At 47.0% G+C, this 25,767-nt stretch overlaps 1 protein-coding gene across 8 annotated transcripts in view; it reads left to right on the top strand.

Annotated features, from left to right (window-relative positions):
* The window catches only part of LOC147102620 (growth factor receptor-bound protein 2), a 166,275-nt gene that overhangs the window by 66,729 nt on the left and 73,779 nt on the right, over positions 1 to 25,767 (top strand). For all 8 annotated transcript variants that reach the window (XM_085963278.1, XM_085963277.1, XM_085963272.1 and 5 more), the window contains one exon: positions 22,775 to 22,872. In XM_085963278.1, coding sequence (XP_085819404.1) covers positions 22,775 to 22,872 — 98 coding nt within the window. The remainder of the gene's footprint in view (positions 1 to 22,774; positions 22,873 to 25,767) is intronic.

Below are 25,767 nucleotides of genomic sequence, written 5' to 3'. Positions count from 1 at the left end.
AAAGAAAGACTTGCATTTATAGAACACCTTTCATGACCACAGGACATCCCAAAGCGCTTTGCACCCAATGAAGTACTTTTGAAGTGTAGTCTCTGTTGTAATGTAAGAAACACGGCAGCCAATTTACGCACAGCAAGCTCCCACAAACAGCAATGTGATAATGACCAGATTATTTGTTTTAGTGAAGTTGATTGAAGGATAAATATTGGCCCCAGGACACTGGGGAGAACTCCCCTGCTCCTCTTCGAAATAGTGCCATGAGATTTTTTTATGTCCACCTGAGGGCAGACGAGGCCTCGATTTTTAACGTCTCATTCGAAATACGGCACCTCTGACAGTGCAGCACTCCCTCAGCACTGCACTGGAGTGTCAGCCTAGATTTTTGTCATGGTGAAATCATTTGGGAGGGTGAAAACATTTAAATTAATAAAAAGAAACCAAACTCTCCATTTTTTACACAAACATTCCCCACTCTGTTAATGTTCCCTGGGATCCCTCCAACAATGGTTTCTGCAATTGAATGCAGCTCCAAAATATTGCCACCTGCAATGCAGATTATTCCAGGACGGTCATAATCCCTCTGCCCGGCTTGGCGGGTTAGATGTGCAAGGAGCAACACGGCCACTGAGCAGGCTAAATCTGGAAAGTGAGCAGGTTGGCACTGGAAGTGTGTTGTTGGGAGCAGCCAACACCAACTGACCCAAAGTACAGTTCTTTCAAGCATGGAAAGTCATGTGCTAGAAATGGTTCGGACATGTGTCTGCGCTGGGGGAGTAAATGAAGAATAGAAATCCATTTCTCGTCCCCTCCTTCTCCCCAGGTGATTAGTGTAGAACGTATCACTGTTTGTGATATTACTCTGATCTATTACAAGAGAGAATTAAAGCAGAGCGCGGTGCAGTAACACACATAGAAAGCGACTGAAAATCTGTGACCTGCAGGGCTACCTTTGTTTTGCAGTGTACACTGGCACAATAATCCGCTGGAAATGTTTGGGGCGAGCACGGTTTAGTGGGAAAACGCTGCATTTGGGTAGATTTTCAATGTGCCCGTCTTTGGAATTGAATTATGCGGACTTCTTTAAAAGATGTAGTCCATATCAAACACTGCCTGCTGTTGCTTCCCCTCCCCCGGGGGTGAAGATTCCGACTGAAGGGGGAGGGCTGAGTATGGGGAAACGCAGGAAGGGGAAGAGCGGAGCGTGCACTTGGCTGTGGAAAATTCCCAGGAGGCGCCCGACTCATTGCATTTCCTGGTCCTGTGCAGTCTGCTTTTTCCTGGTGTGAGGCCATGCACTTTGAGCATGTCGTTACAGTCGGTCACATCATGCCGCAGATCGTGACGCTTCGTGTTAGCTGTAGCCATTGAGTTAGATGGGCTGGTGAGAGAGCGCGCCTTTATCAGGAGCACCGTGGACTGACATAACCTGAGTATGGAGGAAATTGTGAAAAGCATTTCAGTTAGGATCTCCCAGCTCATTAATTATTTACTTCAGAGCAAATTAAATCCCAGTTGGTTTCCAGCTAATTCCTATGCCATTGTAATACGGATAGTGGACCAAGGGGTGTCAGTGGGTAAAGACACTGCCAGTGCAATACAGACCAGAAAGTACCAGGTTCAATCCCCTGTCTCTGCTGAGTTAGCTGATGTCACCGTTGGCTGATGTGCGTTACAGTTGACCATCATATCTCAGGGATAGGGCTGGGAAATCGGGCAGTATTCCATTTCCCAGTTGCTGTCTAGTCCCTGCTGGGAAGAGCACCTATGTGGACATTTGAGTGAGGAAATGATTGGGTTCAAATGTGACGTCTTCTATGGTTGACTAGCCTCCCAACACTCGCTGCCGAGGGCCACCCATGCAGAATGGCCGCTTCGATGAGCTACCAGAGGGTTGTTGGCATCTGGAACTGAACCACAGCAAGAGTCAGTACTTTTGGGGGAGGAGGGCAAGCAATGGAATAAAAATAGAGAATTGGATGAACTGACAGAGGGAGATGGGCTGAGGCAAGGGTGGAGACCGGCGCTATTTATGGTCTTGGTGATGGAGAGGAGATGGGGTCGAGAACTCGGCTTGGGGTCAGACAGGTTGCTGAGTTTGCAAACAGTCTGGTTCAACCTGAGAGTGGCCAGGGAGGGGGATGGAAGCAGTGGCAAGTGTAGGGAGTTCGTGGCGGGGACCAAAGACGATGGCTTTGGTTTTTCAAATGAAGTCTCCTGTTTTTACTTGTTGGTGCGCTTCTGATGAGCTTATTCCCTAAAGTACTGATTCATTTTTCTGGTCATTTTGTTGAGCAATGTCACTGCTGGGGAATGGAACTCTTTCAGGCACCCAACCCTCGGGTCAGGGTTGGATGTGGCCTCTCTGATTTGGAGTTCCAATTTGGTGCCAGCTGAGTTGGGAATGGTTTTGTGCTGTAGGCCCACTGAGTCAGATGGACACGGCACAAACTTCTTTCACTTTGGACTCTTGCAGCCAGCTGACGGGGCCCTGTCCCCTCAGTCTGAGCGTGGCTCAGTTTCACCTTTGGGTAAGTAGGTTATAGGCTCAAGCTCTGGCCCCGCATATAATGTAGACCCACACATCAATGCAGTACGGAGGGAATGCTGCATTGTCACAGGTGCCGTCATTTGGATACAAGTGAGCTGAAAGGCATTCTTCATCCAGACTGATCCCATGAAAGGCTGGTGTCTGCTGGGTACGAGTCCAAGTCTCTCAGTATTTGAACATCTTCAACTTTGTTCGAAAGTAGTGCCCTGCAGTACAGCGGAGTGGCAATGTCTTACCTGGTGATGCAATATAGAGTATACCTGAACCAATGCAATATTTCCAAATGTACCCCAAAGGTTCGAGGTATCCGTTCTTGAACAAAGAGGAATAGACTGCCCTGTAAAAACAGGCTTTTTATATTCAGGTTTATGGAAAACTAATTGTGCCAGGTTATTTTACAATGGCATTTCCTTGTCTTCCCCCCTCCCCGCATGCTGTTGATGGTGATTGAATGGTCTGGGGCGAGAGGACATAGATAAAAAATTAAATGCAAGGGGTTTAGGACAGACAGCAGGAGAAAGTTGTTCCACAGAGGCTTGAGGCTATGGGATGCACTACCAGAGTTAGTGATTGAAGCAGAGACCATGTTAACATTTAAGAACATGTTAGGTGGTTGAAGGAAAAGGGAAAAAAAGGGATATGGGACAGAGTGGAAGCATGGGATTAGGATTACTGCTCCGGCGGAGGATAAACGCCAGCACGGACTGGTTGGGCCGAGCGGCCTGCTTCCGTGCTGTAATTTCTGTAATTCTATATAAAGGGATGTGGAAATTGTCGAACAATCAAAACCTGAGTGAGTTGTTTGCAGTCCATTGTCAGAAAGTACAATGCTGACTTGCCTCAATTACAGGGCTGGTGCTCCCTAATTGAGTGAGTGTGTAGGAGACTTTGAGTTTCGTTGTCACTATGAATGTTCCCCAGTTTTCATCCAGTGATACTCGCGGTTTCCTCTGACTTTTTCAGCTGGATTTAATATTTTTAAATACTTGGAAAGGAAAGAGAACTGAAATTGAAGGAATGCTGCGTCGCTGCTGTCTGTTTTCAGCACGGGCAGTGTATAATCTGAGCAGTCAAGCAGGAGGCGGGCAGCCTCCGAACTCTACTAACCCCGTGCAGGCCCCGCGGGGGAGGGGAGAGCAAGGAGTCCATGCAGGGTTTGTTGTACAGGAAACTCTTTGGTATCTGGCACCGACGGGACCGGCATGTTGCTGGTTGATCAAAAATTCCGGATGACTGGGAGGGTTATCTACCGAGGCTAAGAAAAATTAAAAAATCGAAATGTGCAGTATACAGTAATTGGGTACTCACCTACAGAATGTTGTGTTAAATGGATGGTGGAAGATGCTTGATTAAGTACAGTACTGCCAGTTGAGGGTAATGCAATGCAGTGACTACCAGCAGCGTGGGAGACACACAGTACCCCTGTAAAATGGCGGATCAGAAGAGACTACCGGCAGCGCGGGAGAGTCAGACTCCTGTTACAGGGGGATTGAGGTGTTCCGACTTCCGACAGCGCCAAGAAGCCAAGTAGTGGCAGTTTGGAGAACTACCCCCACTGACTAACTCGGCCACCGCGGGAGACTCGGACTCGGCAACATTGCCGGTTATTGAGGTGGTGTTTTCGGAGTATGAATTTTGCTAGTTAATAGAGAATTCTGGATATTTAGGTGCCGTTTAAACGAGAGTTTCCTGTAGTATGTTTGTGCCAGGACTGCTGTAACTGGCATTGGATTGTGCACAGTGCTGTAAACTGGCTGACTGGGCTGATAATGTCAGACGCACTTACCACGGAGCTCTGGCTGACGACTTAATGATCGTAAAGGAAAGTTTTTCTTGGTTTTGCATTTGACTGGGACGGGCCCCCGGGACAGGACGATTAACATGAAAAGCACTCGCGTAGAATACATTTGCATTTTTATATAAATAGTGCAGTCACTGCGAGCCTTCACGGCGAGGCTCTGCTGCTGCGTCATGCAACATTAGAGGGAATTGAAATGCTTGCCTTCAGTGCATTTAAAACCTTTATCTTCCCAGTTATTTTCTATCTCGCTTTTGGGTGGTGCAGTGGGTTGGAACTCTGTCCTTTCATTCCCTTGTTGTGGGCTGCATTGAAACCTGAGCTCCCAAGGTGGGCATTCTTTTTCCCCGACTTCCTTTGCCCGCCCCCCCATTGGCGGCCATGTCTTTAGACATCTAGGCCTTAAATTCTGGGGTTCCCTCCATAAACCTCTCCACCTCTCTTCCTTAAAAGCTACCTCTGACTAAACTTTTGATCACCTGTCCTAATATCTCCTCCTTTGATTGGTGTCGGTTGTTTTGTCCGATTGCACTCCTGTGAAGTGCTTCGGGACGTTTTTGCCAGGCTAACGGCGTTGTATAAATGCACGGCATTTTAAGTAAAGCGGATTTGCTCAGCAGCAACCCAGCTCCCAGTGGGAACAGCGCAGAGCCTCTCCAGAATTCCACCCAGATCAGGCAGCTTTCCCCGATATCTGAAGATGGCTGTGGAGGGAATTTCCCTGGTGTGAGAAATAAAAATAGTGTCGGGCTGCGCCTCTGGGCACTGCCTGCAGTGTGGTCATCTGCAACAACAACTTGCATTCATATAGTGCCTTCAGTGCAACTCTTACTGGACTTGCTCTGGGAAACGCAGGTTGTCAATAAGAGATCTTCCTGTCCCCAGAATGGAGCTCCAACTTGGTCGGGTTGTAACTCTGCACTACATTTTCATCTTCAGTGCTCCTGGTGCAGAGCTCCACGCTCTGCCACAGTTTTCTGTCCATTAATCTGACCAGTTATTCCCTGCATTCAAGGTTTTCTCTAGTCCACCTATCTGACTGTCCTTTATAATTTTAACTTTATAAAAAAAAAAACTATTTAGCAGCTTGTTGCCCACATTTAAGGGAGCATTTCTAGTTTAGCGTAGCAGTAACCCAATCTTTCCCCAGCTGATTGAATGACAGGGTTACTCACTAGCCTTCCGGACTTGATATAAAGTTCAACAATTTCAGATCATAACCTCGGCCCCCATTACATTTTTACATATTTTTTATCCACACCTTTTTTCTCTCCCACATGGCAGCTGTCTCCCATTCTGCCAGCGCATTTCACACCTCATCTAGAGCCGTCTTTTGTCTCCACTAGTCCTGTCACCATCTCGTCTGGTTTTGAATACCTCTTAATGTCTCTTCACTTCTCTTTTGTTTTCATCCCCATTTCCCAGCCCCCAAACTGGCCTTTTAATCTGTTTCATTTCCTGTGTTTTTTCAGTCCTGACGACGGGTTTCGACCTGAAACGTTAACTCTGTTTCTCTCGCCACGGATGTTGCCTGGCCTGCTGAGTTTTTCCAGCATTTTCTGTTGTTATTTCAAATTTCCAGCATCCGCAGTATTTTGCTATCTTACTCACTAGTTACTCACTTGCTGTCGGGGTGAGACTCTGCTGTAGCTTTTATACACAATATTTGGGGGGGGGGGGGGGGGGGGTTTGAAATATTTTGACACCTGCTATTTTCCGTGGTTGACCAAGAGCAGCACTTAAATCGTGGAAAACTTGTACATATTGAATTTTCTACTTTTCCAAAATGACTTTCCTCGCACCCCCAGTGGGCTGGTTTCCAGCCCCTCTGCTGGAAGAATGTCGTGCCTTCCTCCTGGATGTCGCAGTAATATGCGCTCCCGTGTCAAATCCCATCCAAACCGTTCGGAAGTGACCGATACTGGTATCTCTATAATCACCGATGTTTACAGATAAACACAACAATGTGACCATCCTGAAGTGTTTACCAGTAAACCGCGCCAGGCAAGCAGCTTCGTTTGAAGCTTAGGAATCGGTGGGTTTGCATTATTCGGTCGCTCACTAGTGTAGATGCACAAAGGGTCATGCATTGGCCAAGATACCTTGGTGACTTAGATTCACATTGATCAAGTGTCAGGAAAAATGAACCAGATTTTATGTTTTCTCAGTGTTTAAACTGTACCTGGAAGTTATCTGGGAAGGGTTACTGGTGGTGGGAAAGAGATTCTCCATATCTCAACTATTGCCGCTCTCTGCTCTGGTGCTGTCAGGGCAGTGTTTTATCAGAGATTCGACTATTAAATGGAATGCTAACAGCTTATCACTTCGAAAAGGTTGCAGATGCCAGGTGTCATGAATCTTATCATGACTCATGAAGTAACACTGGGCGGCCAGCTGGTGGCGCCGTCCAAGGAGTATAAATACTCGGGCGTGGGCCCAGCTTGCTCAGGATGTTTCTGTAACCAGGAACTAGTGATGTAACTAGAATCTCATGTTTGTGAAACAGTTGATTAAAGCCTTGTTTTAAACTCAAACCAAGTGCTCAGTAGTCTATTTACATCACCATGGCTCTGGTAATATTCCACTCCTGGCTTGTTCTGGCAGTGTGTAGTTCACTACAGGGTACTGTCGATCGTATGTTTGAGCTGCACCTGCTGGTTGTCATGTTTGTTTTTTGCTTCCTGTATATATAACTTGTTTAAATTTGTCAGATTTATTTTGCAGTAACCTTTGCACAGCAGTTTGAAAGTCTGTGTCTATTAATTTGACTTCAATTTGATGAGCTGTCTTCCTTCACCAAGTTACCACCGCTCCTTCTACCCTCGGTGTTGTGCTGGAGCCCCACGGGGCTGTCTGTCTCTGTGGACCATGTCAGTATCTGCTTTGCCCTTTCTCGTATTTGTATTCTCTCAATCTCTCATTCCCCGGTTTGATTTAACCGTTCAGAGGTGCATCCACACGTACAGTTGTGGCAACCGTTAGGGCAGTTCCAGTATTTGGAGCATGTGAATAAAGAAGTAAAAATGTTGTTGAAGAAAAGAAGACTTGCATTTATATAGCGTCTTTCACGACCTCAGGATGTTCCAAAGCACTTTACAGCCAATGAAGTACTTTTTTTATTTTTGAAGTGCAGTCACTGTTGTAATGTAGGAAACACGGCAGCCAATTTGCGCACAGCAAGCTGCCACAAACGGCAGTGTGATAATAACAAGATACTCTGTTTATGTTGTTGGTTGAGGGATAAATAGTGGCCAGGACTCTGGGACGAACATCCCTGCTCCTCTTCAAAATAGTGCCATGGGATCCACTACGTTCGCCTGAGAGGACAGACGGGGTTTCGGTTTAACATCTCATCCAAAAGACGACATCACTGACAGTGTAGCACTCCCTCAGTGCTGCACTGGAGCGTCGGCCTGAATTGCATGCTCAAGTCTCTGAAGTGGAACAGATGGGTGTCTCTCATCTCCTTCCCCACCCTTGTCCCCAGGTGGTTGTTCCTATGTCAGATTGGGTTTAGTGTTGTACTTGAACAAGAGCTGAAGCTGTGTGACATCAGTTGTCCTTTAAGATGGAGCATTGGAAAATAGAGCGAAGAACCTGACCATGAACCTTAAACTACAAGCTGTTGGTATTGCCATGTGTGGACAGGTGGAACTTGAATAAGAAGAATGCGGTGAAGCTCCTTCACTTCCATTAGACATGGTTTGTTCAGTACTTGGGTAGATACCGAGCTGGTATTTCTCGTATACTTGCTGCCCCTCGGCAACATCATCCGAAAACATGACGTCAGGTTACATAGAAACATAGAAACCTAGAAGATAGGAGCAGGAGTAGGCCATTCAGCCCCTCGAGCCCACTCCACCATTTAATGAGATCATGGCTGATCATCCAAATTCAGTACCCTGTCCCTGCTTTCTCCCCATATCCTTTGATCCCTTTAGCCTCAAGAAATATATCCAACTCCTTCTTGAATATATTTAATGAATTGGACTCAGTTGCCCTGTGTGGCAGAGAATTCCACAGGTTCACCACTCTTTGGGTGAAGAAATTCCTCCTCATCTCAGTCCGAAATGGCTTAGACTGTGACCCCTGGTTCTGGACTACCCCGCTGTCGGGAACACTTCCTGCATCTAGTCTGTCTAGTCCTGTTAGAATTTTATAAGTTTCAATGAGATCCCCTCTCATTCTTCTAAACTCTAGCGAATATAAGCCTAATCGACCCAATCTCTCATACGTCATTCCTGCCATCCCAGGTATCAGTCTGGTGAATCTTCGCTGCACTCTCTCCATGGCAAGAACATCCTTCCTCAGATAAGGCGACCAAAACTGCGCACAATACTCAAGGTGTGGTCTCACCAAGGCCCTGTACAACTGCAGCAAGACATCCTTGCTCCTGTACTCAAATCCCCTCGCTATGAAGGCCAACATACCATTTGCCTTCTTAACCGCCTGCTGCACCTGCATGCTTACCTTCAGCGACTGGTGCACAAGGACACCCAGGTCTCGTTGCACTTCCCCTTTTCCCAATCTATTGCCGTTCAGATAATAATCTGTCTTCCTGTTTTTACCACCGAAGTGGATAACCTCGCATTTATCCACATTGGGCAGATGCATGGCAAATGCAGTATAATCACCCAACCTGTCCAAATCGTACTGGAATTTCTCTCTATCCTCCTCACAGCACACACGCCCACCCATCTTTGTGTCGTCTGCAAACTTGGAGATATTACATCTAGTTCCCTCGTCTAGCTCATATATATATATATAAACTTTTTCGTTTAACCAGAGGTTAAAAGTCCTATTTACCACCAAAATTCAAGAGCCGTTTTTTGTAAGTTTATTTACTTGTTGCTTTTTTTTTCCCAGTCAGGCTCTGCAAGGCCTGTAGCTAAGCAACAGCTTCAGTTAGAGACGCTTGCAGCTGCAGCCGACTGTTTAACAGGGTTTGTTGATTCACACGGACCTGAAAAGCTCTGTTTTAACATTAGCGCTGGTTTATACAGCAGTTTTGATCTAACGGCACCAGCTCGGTCCCATCAGTGCCGGATACCAGAAAGTTTCCTGTATTGTGAATAGCTGGGGTCCTAGCACTAGTCACTGCTTGCCACTCAGAAAAAGACCCGTTTATTCCAACTCTTTGCTTCCTGTCTGCCAACCAGTTCTCTATCCAAGACAGTACCTTACCCCCAATCCCATGTGCTTTAACTTTACACGCTAATCTCTTATGCGGGACCTTATCGAAAGCCTTCTGAAAGTCCAAATACCCCACATCCACTGGTTCTCCCTTATCTATTCTACCAGTTACATCCTCAAAAAATTCCAGTAGATTAGTCAAGCATGATTTACCTTTTTGTAAATCCATGTTGACTTTATCCGATCCTGTCACTGTTTTCCAAGTGCTCTGCTATAACATCTCTTATAATGGACTCTAGCATTTTCCCCACTACCGATGTCAGGCTTACCGATCTATAATTCCCCGTTTTCTCTCTACCACCCTTTTTAAATAGTGGGGTTACATTAGCTATCCTCCAATCCATGGGAACTGTTCCAGAGTCGATCGAATTTTGGAAGATGACCATCAATGCATCTACTATTTCTAGTGCCACTTCCTTAAGTACCCTAGGATGTAGATTATCAGGCCCTGGGGATTTATCGGCCTTCAATCCCGTCAATTTCCCTAACACCATTTCCCTACAAATACTGATTTCACTCAATTCCTCCCTCTCATTAGACCCTATGTTCCCTGACATCTCTGGGAGGTTATGTGTCCTCCTCTGTGAAGACAGAACCAAAGTATGTATTTAATTGGTCTGCCATTTCTTTGTTCCCCATTATAAATTCCCTTGATTCTGACTGCAAGGGACCTACGCTTGACTTCACCAATCTTTTTCTCTTCACATATCTATAGAAGCTTTTACAGTCAGTTTTTATGTTCCCTGCAAGCTTACTCTCATAATCTATTTGCCCCCTCTTAATTAATCCCTTTGTCCTCCTTTGCTGAATCCTAAACTGCTCCCAATCCTCAGATTTGCTGCTTTTTCTGGCCAAATTATATGTCCTCTCCTTGGATCTTATGCTATCCCTAATTTCCCTGGTTAGCCACGGTTGAGTCACCTTTTTTGTTTTATTTTTATGCCAAACAGGGATGAACAAATTCTGTAGTTCATCCATGCAACCTTTAAATGTTTGCCATTGCCTATCCACTGTCAACCCTTTAAGTAACGTTCCCCAATCCATCCTAGCGAACTCGTGCCTCATACCATCGTAGTTTCCTTTATTTAAATTCAGGACCCTAGTGTCTGAGTCAACTACTTCACTCTCCATTTTAATGAAGAATTCGATCATATTATGATCGCTCCTCCCCAAGGGGCCTCGCACAAGATTGCTAATTAATACTTTCTCATTACATAATACCCAGTCTAAGATGGCCTGATCTTTAGTTGGTTCCTCGACATATTGGTCCAGGAAACCATCCCGTATACACTCTAGGAATTCCTCCTCCACAGTATTGTTACTAATTTGGTTAGCCCAATCTATATGTAGATTAAAGTCACCCATGATAACTGCTGTGCCCTTAATGCACGTGTCTCTAATTTCCCGTTTAACGCCATCCCCAACCTCAGCATTACTGTTTGGGGGTCTGTATACAACTCCTACTAACGTTTTCTGCCCCTTGGTATTTCTCCGCTGTGCCCATACAGATTCCACATCATCAGAGCTAATATCCTTCCTTACTATTATGTTAATCTCCTCTTTAACCAGCAATGCTACCCCACCTCCTTTTCCTTTTTTCCTGTCCTTCCTGAATATTGAATACCCCTGGATGTTGAATTCCCAGTCTTGGTCACCCTGGAACCATGTCTCCGTAATCCCAATTATATCATATCCGTTGACGGTGGTTGACGCCCAGCTCTACCTCACCGCCACCTGTCTCTCTCTCTCGCGCCTTCCTCTGCCTCTGTGTTGTCAAACTTGTGCGACATCCAGTGCTGGATTTGCCAAAATTTCCTCCCATTAAACATTGGAAAGACCAAAACCATTGTCTTTGGTCCCCATCATAAACTCCATTCCATCACGCTCCCCAGCGACTGTCTCAGGCTGAACCAAACTGTTTGCATCCTCAGCGTTTGATTTGACCCTGAGCTAAGCTTCCGCCTCCATATCCTCTCCATTACTAAGACCACCTGCTTCCACCTCCGTAATATCGCACGTCGCCGCCGCCTCCTCAGCCCATCTGCTGCTGGAGCCCTCATCCATGCTTTTGTTACCTCTAGACTTGACTATTACAATGTTCTGCTGGCTGTTCTCTCATCTTCCACCCTCCTTGCGCTCGTCCAAAACTCTGCTGCCCGTATCCTGACTCGCACCAAGGCCTGTTCACCCCTGTGATTCCTGACCGACATTGACTCCCAGTCATCGAGCACTTCAATTTTAAAATACTCAAATCCCTCCATAGCCTTGCCTTTCCCTATCTCTAACTTCCTCCAGCCCTACACCCTTCCAAGATCTCTGCGTTCCTCCATGGCCTCTTGCCCATCCCCCAGTTCCTTCACTCCACCATTGGCAACCTAATATCTCCTTCTTTGACTCTGTCAATATTTTTATTTTATTTGGTTTTTTTTATGGGATGTGGGCGTTGCTGGCAAGGCCAACATTTATTGCCCATCCCTAGTTGCCCTTGAGAAGGTGGTGGTGAACCGCTGCAGTCCGTGTGGTGAAGATACTCTCACAGTGCTGTTAGGGAGGGAGTTCCAGGATTTTGACCCAGCGACGATGAAGGGTCGGCGATATACTTCTAAGTCAGGATGGTGTGTGACTTGGAGGGGAACTTGGAGGCGGTGGTGTTCCCAGGTGCCTGCTGCCCTTGTCCTTCTAGGTGGAAGAGGTCGCGGGTTTGGGAGGTGCTGCCGAAGAAGCCTTGGCGAGTTGCTGCAGTGCATCTTGTAGATGGTGTACGCTGCAGCCACAGTGCGTGGAGGGAGTGAATGTTTAAGGTGGTGGATGGGGTGCCAATCATGCGGGCTGCTTTGTACTGGATGGTGTCGAGCTCCTTGAGTGTTGGAGCTGCGTTCATCCAGGTAAGTGGAGAGTATTCCATCACACTCCTTACTTGTGCCTTGTAGATGGTGGAAAGGCTTTGGGGAGTCAGGCAGTGAGACAGTCGCTGCAGAATACCCAGCCTCTGACCTGCTCTTGTTGCCACAGTATTTATGTGGCTGGTCCAGCTAAGTTTCTGGTCAATGGTGACCCCCCAGGATGTTGATGGGGGATTCGGTGATGGTAATGCCATTGAATGTCAAGGGGCGGTGTTTAGACTCTCGCTTGTTGGAGATAGTCATTGCCTGGCACGAATGTTACCTGCCACTTATCAGCCTTTGTCTGATAACGCTCCTGTGACGTGCCTTTAGACATTTTACTACATTAAAGGCTCTATATAAATGCAAGTTACTGTTGAGACCTTCGCAATACTGGGAAATATGAATAGATAGAGCTAACCTTGCGTCTAGACTGTTTAATTTTGGGATGTTGCCTGTCTGATGTGTACTGCTTGCTGATCAGAGTGGCGATGACGGTCCTCGGGAAGTTTCCCCAGAGCGGTACCATTTTTTGGTCATAATGAGAAACTTGGATTGTGTGCACGTAACCTGGTTTTGCTTAAAGTATGCTTCATTTGGACTGTCCCACGGGATACAGTTCAGATGTTTAAGCACAATGCCATTTCAAACACAAATCTCAAGTTGCAATGCCTGAGCTGGCCTCTTAGATGGAAGCAGTGAGGATATGCATGGTGGTGTCGCCAGGTTTGGTTTTACAGATAACCGCAAAGCCTGTGTTGCAGGAAACCCAACGATTGCACTGCAGGTGAACCCTGTCCGCTCAGAATTGCACTATTTGTGTGTAGGGCAACTCTGGATTCATGGGTGTTCTATTGGGCTCCTAAATTTTAACGTACAGCCGAGTGCTGTGCACTGAGCGTGGGTCAGGACTCCCATTCACAATAATTTGCATAAAGGTTTCCTGCCCTGGGCAAGAGCTGCTGCAACAGTCACAGAGCTGCTGAATTTGGGGAAGACGCAGTTATAAGTGGGATGAAAGAGCCAGAGAAAAGTGCATTCAGCCCAGAGCTGAGCATCAGCAGAGCTGTCACTAGGATGCCAGTTAAAAGTATGACACGGTGCCTGTGAAATTGCCAGATGAGCACTTCAACTCAGTTACCCAACCGTACAATTCCAAATTGTGCTCTTTCCAAATCTTGGTTTTCTGTCAAATGTTAACTTATATAAAACCAGGCTGCACCATTGGTGGGTCCAGGTCTGTCACTGTATAACACTGGTACAGTACTGGTGGGTACAGGTCTGTCGCTGTATAACACGGGTACAGTACTGGTGGGTCCAGGTCTGTCACTGTATAACACGGGTACAGTACTGGTGGGTCCAGGTCTGTCACTGTATAACACGGGTACAGTACTGGTGGGTACAGGTCTGTCACTGTATAACACGGGTACAGTACTGGTGGGTACAGGTCTGTCACTGTATAACACGGGTACAGTACTGGTGGGTACAGGTCTGTCGCTGTATAACACGGGTACAGTACTGGTGGGTCCAGGTCTGTCGCTGTATAACACTGGGGTACAGCACTGGTGGGTACATGTCTGTCACTGTATAACACTGGGGTACAGCACTGGTGGGTACATGTCTGTCACTGTATAACACTGGGGTACAGTACTGGTGGGTACAGGTCTGTCTCTAATACTGGGGTACAGTACTGGTGGGTACAGGTCTGTCTCTAATACTGGGGTACAGTACTGGTGGGGACAGGTCTCAGTGTATAACACTGGGGTACAGTACTGGTCTGTCTCTAACGCTGGGGTACAGTAATGGTGGGTGCAGGTCTGTCACTGTATAACGGGTACAGTACTGGTGGGTACAGGTCTGTCACTGTATAACACTGGGGTACAGTACTGGTGGGTACAGGTCTGTCACTGTATAACACTGGGGTACAGTACTGGTGGGTAAAGGTCTGTCAGTGTATAACACGGGTACAGTAGTGGTGGGTACAGGTCTGTCACTGTATAACACTGGGGTACAGTACTGGTGGGTACAGGTCTGTCACTGTATAACACTGGGGTACAGTACTGGTGGGTACAGGTCTGTCACTGTATAACACTGGGGTACAGTACTGGTGGGTACAGGTCTGTAGCTGTATAATACTGGGGTGCAGTAGTGGTGGGTACAGGTCTGTCACTAACACATTGGATACAGTACAGTTGCACCTGAACCGGAATGGGACCAACATCCTTGCAGGGAGGTTTGCTAGTGCTGTTGGGGGGATTTAAGCTAACTTGGCAGGGGGATGGGATACAGAGTGGAGCTATAGTAGGGGGTGATGCACAGCCGCATATAGAGAAAAAAACAAGTCAGCCTGAAAGGCAGAACAAATATGTAACGGCACAAGGGAGTATGGCAAGGCTGGATGGCATTTATTTTAATGCAAGGAGTCTTGCGAGTAAGGCAGATGAATTGAAGGTGTTGATGAACACATGGGAGTATGGTATTGTTGCTATCACAGAGACATGGTTGAGGGAGGGGCAGGACAGGCAGCTCAATATTCCGGGGTATAGAATCTTCAGGCGAGACAGAGGGGGGGTGGGGGGTTGTAAAAGAGGAGGGGTGTCGCAATATTAATCAAGGAGTCAATTGCTGCTGTAAGGAGGGATGATATCTTAGCAGGTTCCTCTAATGAGGCCATATGGGGAGAACTTAAAAACAAAAAGGGGGCAAGCACTTTGCTGGGAGTGTACTATAGGCCCCCAAACAGTCGGGAGGAGATAGAGGAACAGATATGTAGGCAAATCTCAGAGAAGTGTAGAAATAATAGGGTAATAATAGTAGGAGATTTCAACTTCCCCAATATTAACTGGGATAGTCAGAGTGTGAAAGGCTTAGAGGGTGCAGAGTTCTTAAAGTGCATCCAGGAGAGCTTTTTGAGCCAGCATGTAGAAAGTCCTACAAGAGAGGGGGCAGTACTGGACCTAATTCTAGGGAATGTAGCCGGGCAAGTGGTAGAAGTGTCAGGAGAGCATTTTGGTGACCGTGACCATAATTTGGTGAGATTTAAGGTAGTCATGGAAAAGGACAAAGATGGACCAGAAATAAAGGTTCTAAATTGGGGGAAGGCCGATTTTAATATGATAAGGCAGGATCTGGCCAAAGTGGACTGGGATCAGCTACTTGTAGGAAAATCCACATCAGAGCGGTGGGAGTCTTTCAGAAAGGAAATAGAGAGAGTACAATGGCAACATGTTCCCGTAAAGGTCAAGGGTGGGACCAACAAGCCCAGGGAATCTGGATGTCAAGGGATATACAAGAATGGATTAGGAAAAAAAGGGAGGCTTTTGGCAGATACAATGGACTAAAAACAGTGGAAGCCCTAGAGGGGTATAGAAAGTGCAGGGGGGGTACTTAAAGAAATTAGGAGAGCGAAAAAGCACTGGCAGGCAAAATAAAGGAAAATCCCAAGGTGTTTTATAAGTATATTAAGGGCAAGAGGATAACCAGGGAAAGAGTAGGGCCCATTAGGGACCAAAATGGCAATCTGTGTGTAGAGCCGGAAGATGCAGGTGAGGTTTTAAATGAATATTTTGCATCTGTGTTCACTATGGAGAAGGACGATGTAGGCATAGAAATCAGGCAGGGGGATTGTGATATACTTGAACAAATTAGTATTGAGAGGGAGGAGGTACGAGCGGTTTTAGCGGGCTTAAAAGTGGATAAATCCCCAGGCCCAGACGAGATGTATCCCAGGCTGCTGTGTGAGGCAAGGGAGGAGATTGCAGGGGCTCTAACACAATTTTTCAGAACCTCTCTGGCCACGGGAGGTGCCAGAGGACTGGAGGACAGCTAACATAGTACCATTATTCAAGAAGGGTAGTAGGAATAAACCAGGGAATTACAGGCCAGTGAGCCTAACATCAGTGGTAGGGAAATTATTGGAAAAAATTCTGAGGGACAGAATTAGTCTCCACTTGAAGAGGCGAGAATTAATCAAGGATAGTCAGCATGGCTTTGTCAGAGGGCGATCATGTCTAACCAATTTGATTGAATTTTTCGAGGGGGTGACTAGATGTGTGGATGAGGGTAGTGCAGTTGATCTAGTCTACATGGACTTCAGTAAGGCTTTTGACAAAGTCCCGCATGGGCGACTGGTCAAGAAGGTAAGATTCCACGGGATCCAGGGCAATTTGGCACATTGGATCCAAAATTGGCTTAGTGGCAGGAGGCAGAGGGTGATGGTCGAAGGTTGTTTTTGTGACTAGAAGCCTGTGTCCAGTGGTGTACCGCAGGGATCGATGCTGGGTCCTTTGCTGTTTGTAGTGTACATTAATGATTTAGATATGAATGTAGGAGGTATGATCAGTAAGTTCGCAGATGACACGAAAATTGGTGGAGTGGTAAATAGTGAGGAGGGAAGCCTCAGGCTACAGGACAATATAGACAGGTTGGTTAGATGAGCAGAACAATGGCAAATGGATTTTAACCCTGAAAAGTGTGAGGTGATGCATTTTGGGAGGACTAACAAGGCAAGGGAATACACAATGAATGGTAGGACCCTAGGAAGGACAGAGGATCAGAGGGACCTTGGTGTGCATTTACATAGATCCCTGAAGGCAGCAGGACAGGTAGATAAGGTGGTTAAAAAGGCAGATGGGATACTTGCCTTCATTAGCCGAGGCAGAGAATATAAGAGCAGGGAGGTTATGATGGAGCTGTACAAAACGCTAGTTAGGCCACAGCTGGAATACTGTGTGCAGTTCTGGTCGCCACACTATAGGAAGGGTGTGATTGCGTTGGAGAGGGTGCAGAGGAGATTCACCAGGATGTTACCTGGGCTGGAGCGCTTCAGCTATGAAAAGAGATTGGACAGGCTGGGGTTGTTTTCCTTAGAGCAGAGAAGGCTGAGGGGGGACCTGATTGAGGTGTACAAAATTTTGAGGGCCATAGATAGGGTAGATAGAAAGGAACTTTTCCCCTTAGTAGAGGGGTCAATAACCAGGGGGTGTAGTTTCAAGGTGAGGGGATTTGAGGAAAATCTTTTTCACCCAGACGGTGGTTGGATTCTGGAACTCACTGCCTGAAAGGGTGGTAGAGGCAGGAACCCTCAACCTTCAAGAAGCATTTAGATGAGCACTTGTAACGCCATAGCATACAAGGCTACGGACCAAGTGCTGGAAAATGGGATTAGAATAGACAGGGCTTGATGGCCGGCATGGACACAATGGCCCGAAGGGCCTCTTTCTGTGCTGTATAACTCTGACTTTGAGTACTGGTGGGCTACAGGTCTGTCACGGTAACACTGGGGTACAGTACTGGTGGGCACAGGTCTGTCACTGTATATCACTGGGGTAGAGTACTGGTGGGCACAGGTCTGTCACTGTATATCACTGGGGTAGAGTACTGGTGGGTACAGGTCTGTCGCTGTATAACATGGGTACAGTACTGGTGGGTACAGGTCTGTCACTGTATATCACTGGGGTAGAGTACTGGTGGGTACAGGTCTGTCGCTGTATAACATGGGTACAGTACTGGTGGGTACAGGTCTGTCACTGTAGAACACGGGTACAGTACTGGTGGGTACAGGTCTGTCACTGTAGAACACGGGTACAGTACTGGTGGGTACAGGTCTGTCACTGTAGAACACGGGTACAGTACTGGTGGGTACAGGTCTGTCACTGTAGAACACTGGGGTATAGTACTGGTGGGTACAGGTCTGTGGCTGTATTACACTGGGGTACAGTACTGACCGGTTTGTCTATAACTCTGGGTTAAACAAGCCATGTCTACTTGCTCGAGTAGATGTGAAAGATCCCTTGGCACTAACTGAGCTCCACCGGAACCCAAAGCTTGTTTCTAGTTTCCTCGATGTCTCTTTCCCTGCTACTGTAAATAGAAATAAATAGGAACATGAAACACTGGTAATCTAGAATAAAACACTGCGGCATGGTCAGCATCAGAACCGCAGAGATAGTCTGATGTTTCAAATGTGACCTTCATCTAAACCAGTATAAATGGAGCTTTGTTGCTGGACTCCTGGCAGCGGAGCCTAATATCTTGTTCACCTTGGGAGTGGGAGTGGCAGCGGAGGAACATGTGCGGAGGAGGGGTTAAGCTTGCTGATTTCAGTCGTTCAAGGGGTTCAGTTTCAAAATGGTTTGTGTGTGGGAGATGGCTGTCACCAGCCCCACTTGGGATGGGCTGTGTGCCTAAGTAGGAGTGAAGATAATGTTACAGCCACCGATGAAGCAGATATGAGAATGCAGGCTTCCGCTGACGGTCTCGTATCAAAACCACAACTCTGTGTCAGCCTTCAAATGAAACGGCTCTGGCTCTAATGCCTCTACGAAGTTGAAGATTTATTGTGCACTGTGGTGATTGAATATGTGCCGCTGGTGGCTTCAAGCGTTGAGGGTGGGGAGTTTTGGGTTCATGCACCTGATTGCTGGCTGCTGACTCCTGCCGAGAAGTGCAGCTATGCACCTGCTGAAGAAGGAAGGCCAGGCCAGTCTGCGATACACCCTTGGTTGAGTAACCTATACTGTCCCGATGAATGGCAACTAGGATGAGGCATGAGAGGGCTGCTGGTCACTGGGATAGTATCCTGCTATGCCTGCCCATAAGAGGTGGAGGCAATAAGTTATTAAAAAAAAAATTCAGACGTGAAATTGATTCCAAATGTATCTGCAGTGCTGTGACCTCGAACTGGTGACCTCGAGCTGACAATGGGTTCGGTGAGAGGACACTGCTCCAAGTTAGTAGCAACTATTGCCAGCTATTTATCTGTAAAATGGGATCAAACTCTAGCCTCAAGGCTTGTTGGAGATGTTGGAATCGTAGAATTTGCAGCGCAGAAAGAGGCCATTCGGCCCCATGCACCCGTGCCTGTGCTAGCTCTTCAACTGGAGCTGTCTACTCTCAGCCCATTTTGCTGCCCTTTCCCCGTATCCTTTTATATTCCTTTCAAGAAACTTACCCGCATCCCTTTTAAATGATAGTCTCCACCTCCATAGCCTCTAGCAGTAAAACATTTTGTTCTGGTATTCTGACAGGTCTTTTAACATCCCACTCTGGATTGTAATGATTAGATGGGGCTATGTGTGAGAACAGGGGGATTACATAGGGGCGATAAACTAGTGAACAAATGTTTGCAGTACAGCTTTAAGGGAGGTGCCACCCTGTCACCCCCTCTTCTCTCCACCACCCCCACCCCCCGGCCCCAGTCTTGGCTTCAAACATCGATTTAAAAATAACTGACTGGAAAAATACCCACACGGCTTGTTGCTGGAAGGTTTTTGTTGTTCAATCGTGTTGCACACGCTGACAGCAGTGTAGTGAGTGAGTGCCTGTGGACAGATGACATGTACCTTTTTAATAGCTTGTTCACCCCCTTAAGGGAGGGATGTTGATGCCTGGGAATGAAAATTTTGGAGGCTTTTATTGTTTACGGGTTGATACCAAGCACTCGTGAAGTCTCACAAAGCTCCCCCTGCTCTTCCCCGACACCGAGCCTCATTTGTCACCTCAAAACATCTCCGAGGCACAAGTCCAGCATCTTCAGTTCCCACCCTAGCTGTTCTATGGCCTCTCCAATTGAAATTGCAGGGTGGGGGTTGCGGGGTCGTGCTCTGGGATCATGTCCACCAGCACCAGAGTTGGAATTATCCAGACCGCTTTCATGTAAAGTTCCGACACCCATCTAGCTCACAAGTGCAGCCCAGTGATCCTATCAGAGACCCGGAGACGCGTCAACTAGATTGAAACACAAATGTGGTGAAAGGACAGGTTAACCCACTGGATCACAGTCCCTTTACTCTATTTACAAGTCATTTTCCTACTGCACTGCCTACCTACGTACTCTTTGAATGACGGACAGCAGTTAAAAAGTCAGGTGAACTTGCCCGTTATAAATCGGAGCTAAACCTGAAGCGAGGTGAACAGTCGCAGTGTCTGCTGTGGAGATCTGTGACGCAAAAAAAACTCTTGTAAAGAAATGTTGAGTGACTGTGCCTTGGATTTGAGTGAACATTGCGGTTACTGAATGGATAGTGTTTCCAGCAATTTGAGAAAATTTAATCGCACTCGATCAAAATCCATGACAGTTTGATGTTTTTTAAAATTAAAACGGAACATTACAGATAGGCGTTCAGTGTTCTGCATACTTCAGAAATCCAAGACAGCAGCTCTCCATGGCTTGTTAGTAAGTGCAAGTTCTAGTAAGGAACTGAGCCATATGTAGACAGGCTGAAATTCACCCCTTGTCTGTACTGAGTTGGCCAATATCAGCTCGGGCAGCAGCACAGGCACAGCAGTTAGCCTCTGCCACCCTGGGCTAGGAAGTCAGCCAGGATCCCACGTGCTTGATCGCAATCCAAAGAGACTTGCTGGAAAATGGGCATTGGGTGAGGATGTGAATTGGAGCTGATTCCCCCCCCCCGCCCCCCCCCTCAATGGGTGAATAGCCTGTCAGCACTCACTGCCTTGGTCCTCGCATAGGGACTGATTGACGTAATAAAACTCACCACACACTTGGTTTGAGCATAAAGCAAGGCTTTAATCAACTTGTTTCAGAACATGGAGGTCTAGTTGTACTTCACTAGTTCCTCGTCTTACAAAATGTCCCTGACAAGCTGGGCCCACGCCCGAGTATTTATACTCCTTGGACGGCGCCACCAGCTGACCGTCCAGCGTTATTTCACGAGTAGTTTCTTGATGAATGATGAGATTTATAACACTGACCACTTGGAGTACAGCACCTGAGAAACCGTCCCCAGAAAGAGTCGGTGGCTCCAGGACACTAGGAGAATTAACTGAAGAGCTCGCTCTTCACTCCTCCGATTGAATTTTCTGTGTTGATCTGGTGCTGGTATCCTGACCTGCCCACCTGGCCTGGATTTTTAAAGTAGATGTCGTGAAACCATAGCGCTGCACTACAAGTGGGACTCAAAAAAAAAAAAAAAAAAAAAATAGATAACTCTGCGAATGCATACACAGACATCTTTTTTACTTGTGGCTTTGATACGAGAGTGGGTGGAAGGGAGCTGTGCCAGGGTAATGGATCCAGGCCCTGTGTTTGCATGGCCAATGGGCCAAGCGTGAACCAGCTTCATAACCTTTTGGGTCAGTGGCAGAACACGTGCTTCTGAGCCAGAAGGTGGTGGGTTCAAGCCCCACTTTAGGACTTGAGCACCATAAACTAGGCTGACACTCCAGTGCAGTACTGCACTGTCAGGTGCCGTCTCTCAGGTGAGACATTTAACTGAGGCCCCATCGGGTGGACATAACATGGCCGGGTAATTCTCCCGGTGTCCTGGCCGGGTCATCCTCCCGGTGTCCTGGCCGGGTCATCCTCCCGGTGTCCTGGCCGGGTCATCCTCCCGGTGTCCTGGCCGGGTCATCCTCCCGGTGTCCTGGCCGGGTCATCCTCCCGGTGTCCTGGCCGGGTCATCCTCCCGGTGTCCTGGCCGGGTCATCCTCCCGGTGTCCTGGCCGGGTCATCCTCCCGGTGTCCTGGCCGGGTCATCCTCCCGGTGTCCTGGCCGGGTCATCCTCCCGGTGTCCTGGCCGGGTCATCCTCCCGGTGTCCTGGCCGGGTCATCCTCCCGGTGTCCTGGCCGGGTCATCCTCCCGGTGTCCTGGCCGATACTTATCCCTCGGCTGACATCACTAAAGCAGAGCATCTGGTCATTTATCTCATTGTGGAATCTTGCTGTGTGCAAATTGGCTGTCGTGTTTGTTGGCATCCCTGCATTGCAACAGTCACTACGCTTCCAAAAACAAGGACGTTGTTGGCTGTGAAGCACTTTGGGGCGTCCTGAGGACATGAAAGGTGCTTATTATAAGGGCATAACGTAACAAACGGAGCTTCGGTTTCTGAACAATACTGTTCCTCCAGCACATCTAGGGCAATGATTATTGAGGGCCAGCATTACCAGAAATGCTCGCTTTCTGCACCCCCTGCCCCAGTAAAGAGCAACATTGCCTTGGAGCAGGCTGCCCACCCGAGCTCGGGCTATCGTGTATCCGAGAGAGACAAATAACTGAGCGCAGGAGAGTACAAAAGTTTTTAGCAATAGGAATTAGCCTAGCCAACACTTCCCTCTCTCCGATCAGCCTCACCTTCACAGTATGTCCCTCAATCCAAACCCCCGATCCCATTTATACTGTCCATTTCGACAGATTACTTATAACCTTTTGGGTGAAAAGTTTCTGCCTGATTTGTCCTGACTATTTTTACGTGTGTGTTCCTGGGATCGGGACCCTTCAGTCAGGCCAGAATCTGAAGCTTTATTTCAAATAAAGCAAAGTGTATTGTAAACTGCAGTGTAACTGTCCATTGCCTAGTGTAACCTGTCACTTTGTGTGTTATCTCTGCAGGTTTTAAACGAGGAGTGTGATCAGAACTGGTACAAGGCTGAGCTGAATGGAAAAGATGGCTTCATCCCCAAGAACTACATCGAAATGAAACCACACCCGTAAGTGAGAGTGTTTGGCCAGCCTTCCCCAACACTCATGGGGTGGGTAGTGTTGGGTTGTCTGTAATCTTGTGGCACTTACTGGCACGGTGTGATTCCTGTACACCGTGTCCCCCATCAAAACTCCCTTACAGGAAATGGCTTCACTTAATTTCTGTGGAGTAAAGTTCCATTCTCCTTTCTTTAAAGCTGTTTCAATAGAAGTAACTTACTGGCAGCTTTCATGGTGCGGGCTTGTTGGTGCACACGTATATGTCCTCTGTTGTGTGAAAATATATCTTGCTCATTTTTAACCGTATGTTGAAATGCTCTTGTCTCTAACTGGAACCTGCGGTGTTTGGTGTACCCTGTCTGTGTAATGCTGTACTTGAATATCATATCTTGAAGATTCTGCATCTTGAGACATTCAGGTAGGATCTGGAGCTGTTCAGTTTTCTTCCTCGTGCTGTTCACCATGATGATTAGTTTGTGTGCTCCACTATCTCCCTGACAATTGCAAGGTAGAGCCCAGTGGTTATTGGGCGACGTGCAAACCAGCCAGGGCCAACGCCTCAACAGATGGTGCTAGGAAGGTACTTTGTTGCTCATGTTTAAGGTAATTGCACGGTTAAAGGGCCTGCTCATTTCTGGGTGTGTTTTGCAGTTCATTTTCTCTTGTATTTAGAAGGTTGAGGGGTGATCTAATCGAGGTGTTTAAAATGATAAAGGGATTCAATAAGCGAGATACAGAGAAACTACTTTCTCTGGTTGGGGGAATCCAGAATGAGGGGCGCAACTTAAAATTAGAGCCAGTCAGGAGTGAAATCAGGACCCACTTTTTCTCACACTGGGTAGTGGAAATCTGGAACACTCTCCCAAAAGGATGTGGATGCTGGGGGACAGTTGAAATTTTCCCGGCTGAGGTCGACGGACTTTTGTTGGGTAAGGGTATCCAGGGATATGGACCAATGACTGGTAAATGGAGTTGAGATACAGATCAGCAAAGATCTAATAGAAGGACAGACTCGAGGGGCTGAATGGCCTCCCCCTGTTCCTATCTTCAGGTCAAACTTTTCTACTAGTTCAGGAAAAATAACTGGCAAAATAAGCTGAAGGGAACTTGGAACGCTTGGCAGCTAAGAGCATGAGCTACGTGACCCCTAAACAGCAACTACTGCATCGCAATCTGAGTACAGACTTGATTGGAATAGACTGACTGCGTTGAATGCAGATTCGATTGGAGGTAGTCCGACAGAGTGGTGAATACACTCAGTTGGAATAGACTGACAGTCGTGGAATCGTATGGCACAATAGGAGGCCAGGAGGCCCATCATGCCTGTGCCGGCTCTCTGAAAGAGCGATCCAATTAATCCCACTTCCCTGCTCCTTCCCCATAGCCCTGCAAAATTTCCCCCTTCAAATATTTATCCAGTTCTCTTTTGAAAGTTACTGTTGAATCTGCTTCCACCGCCCTTTCAGGCAGCGCATTCCAGATCACCACAACTCGCTGTAAACAAAATTCTCCTCCTCTTCTGGTTCTTTTACCAGTTACCGTCACTCTGTCCTCTGGTTACCGACCCTTCTGCCACTGGAAGCAGTCAGTGGTGAACGTATACTCGATTGGAATAGCACAGCTGAGATTAGAAACTGACCCTGTGGGCAAGAGTTGGCACCAATCTGTGTTTTGTGATGTGAACAGGAGTTGGCCATTTAGCCCAGTAAACCTGCTCCGTCATGTCACCATAGAGGGTCTTTTATCTGATCCTAATTCCCTGCCCATTCTCCGTATCCCTAAGTACCCTTGCTTCTCAAGTGAGCACTGATCTCCCTTTTAAACAGCTCAATTGATTTTTCATCTGTGGCCTCCTGGGGCAGTATGTTTCAGAAGCTCAGAACCTTGGTGAAGAATGAATTCCCCTGGATTTGCTTTTAACCTGATATAGCTCTAATTCTGAGATCCTGTCCCTTCTGGATTCACCTACTAGTGTTGACCAATATGTTAGGTGAGCCAGATCTGGCTAATTGTATTTCTGACTAGTAAATAAACATGAGTAATAGATACCGTCATTGGGCCTGTGATCTCAATACTCATTCGCACAGTATATGTACATGAGCTATAACCTTTTTGTGCATTTGTTGGTTAAAAAAAAATGTTTTGATCATTGTGAGTGCTTTACTTCCTTGGCTACTGAATGGTGGTAGATATTTGTTAAATATACACACGTGATGTGCATTTACCTGTATTGTGAGAGTGTATGTAAGGTGTTTTCTACTAAAATTAGTGCATGTGGCTAAAACGGTGTCGCTAAATGTTCCCTGCAAGCTGTGCGGCCACGCAGCACTCCAAGGCTCCCGCGCAGCCGGCTTTTCAATACAAAAATTGCGCCAAAAAATTCGAGGGAACGTTGGCGTCGCTGTAGCCTCACCTGTGGCTGGTCAGCGATTTCTATTGGACAAAACTGGCCCTATTAGAGGGGATATCGCTTCCTATCTACCCCGTCAATTCCTTTTAATTATTTTAAACGTCTTGATCAGATCGACCCATAACCTCCTCATCTCTGGGGGATATAACCCAAGTTCATCCAGTCTCTCATCACAGCTCAGTCCCTCCATCCCAGTTGTCATCCTGATCCCTAGGCTTTCTCCAAGGCTGGAATATCCTTCCCAAAGTAGGGTGCCCAAAGCTGAACACTCTATTCCAGATGAGGTGTCAACAACATTTCCGTACATTTATATTCTGTACCCTTGTGATGGAACCCATCCACCTGTGACACCTTTTGCGGTGAGATAACTTTCAATTACTCTGTATTCATTGCCACCCAGTCCCAGTGTTTCCCCACTTACACTCTATTTCCCTCTGCCATTCTTGTGTCCGAAGTGTTCAACCCATGCATTGTTATAACAAACTCCATTTGC

The sequence above is a fragment of the Somniosus microcephalus genome, chromosome 21, assembly GCF_052327205.1.
Source record: "Somniosus microcephalus isolate GS21.2 chromosome 21, FLI_Smic_1.0, whole genome shotgun sequence".
Classification (NCBI taxonomy): Eukaryota; Metazoa; Chordata; class Chondrichthyes; order Squaliformes; family Somniosidae; genus Somniosus; species Somniosus microcephalus.
This window is presented reverse-complemented; position numbering and strand designations above follow the sequence as displayed.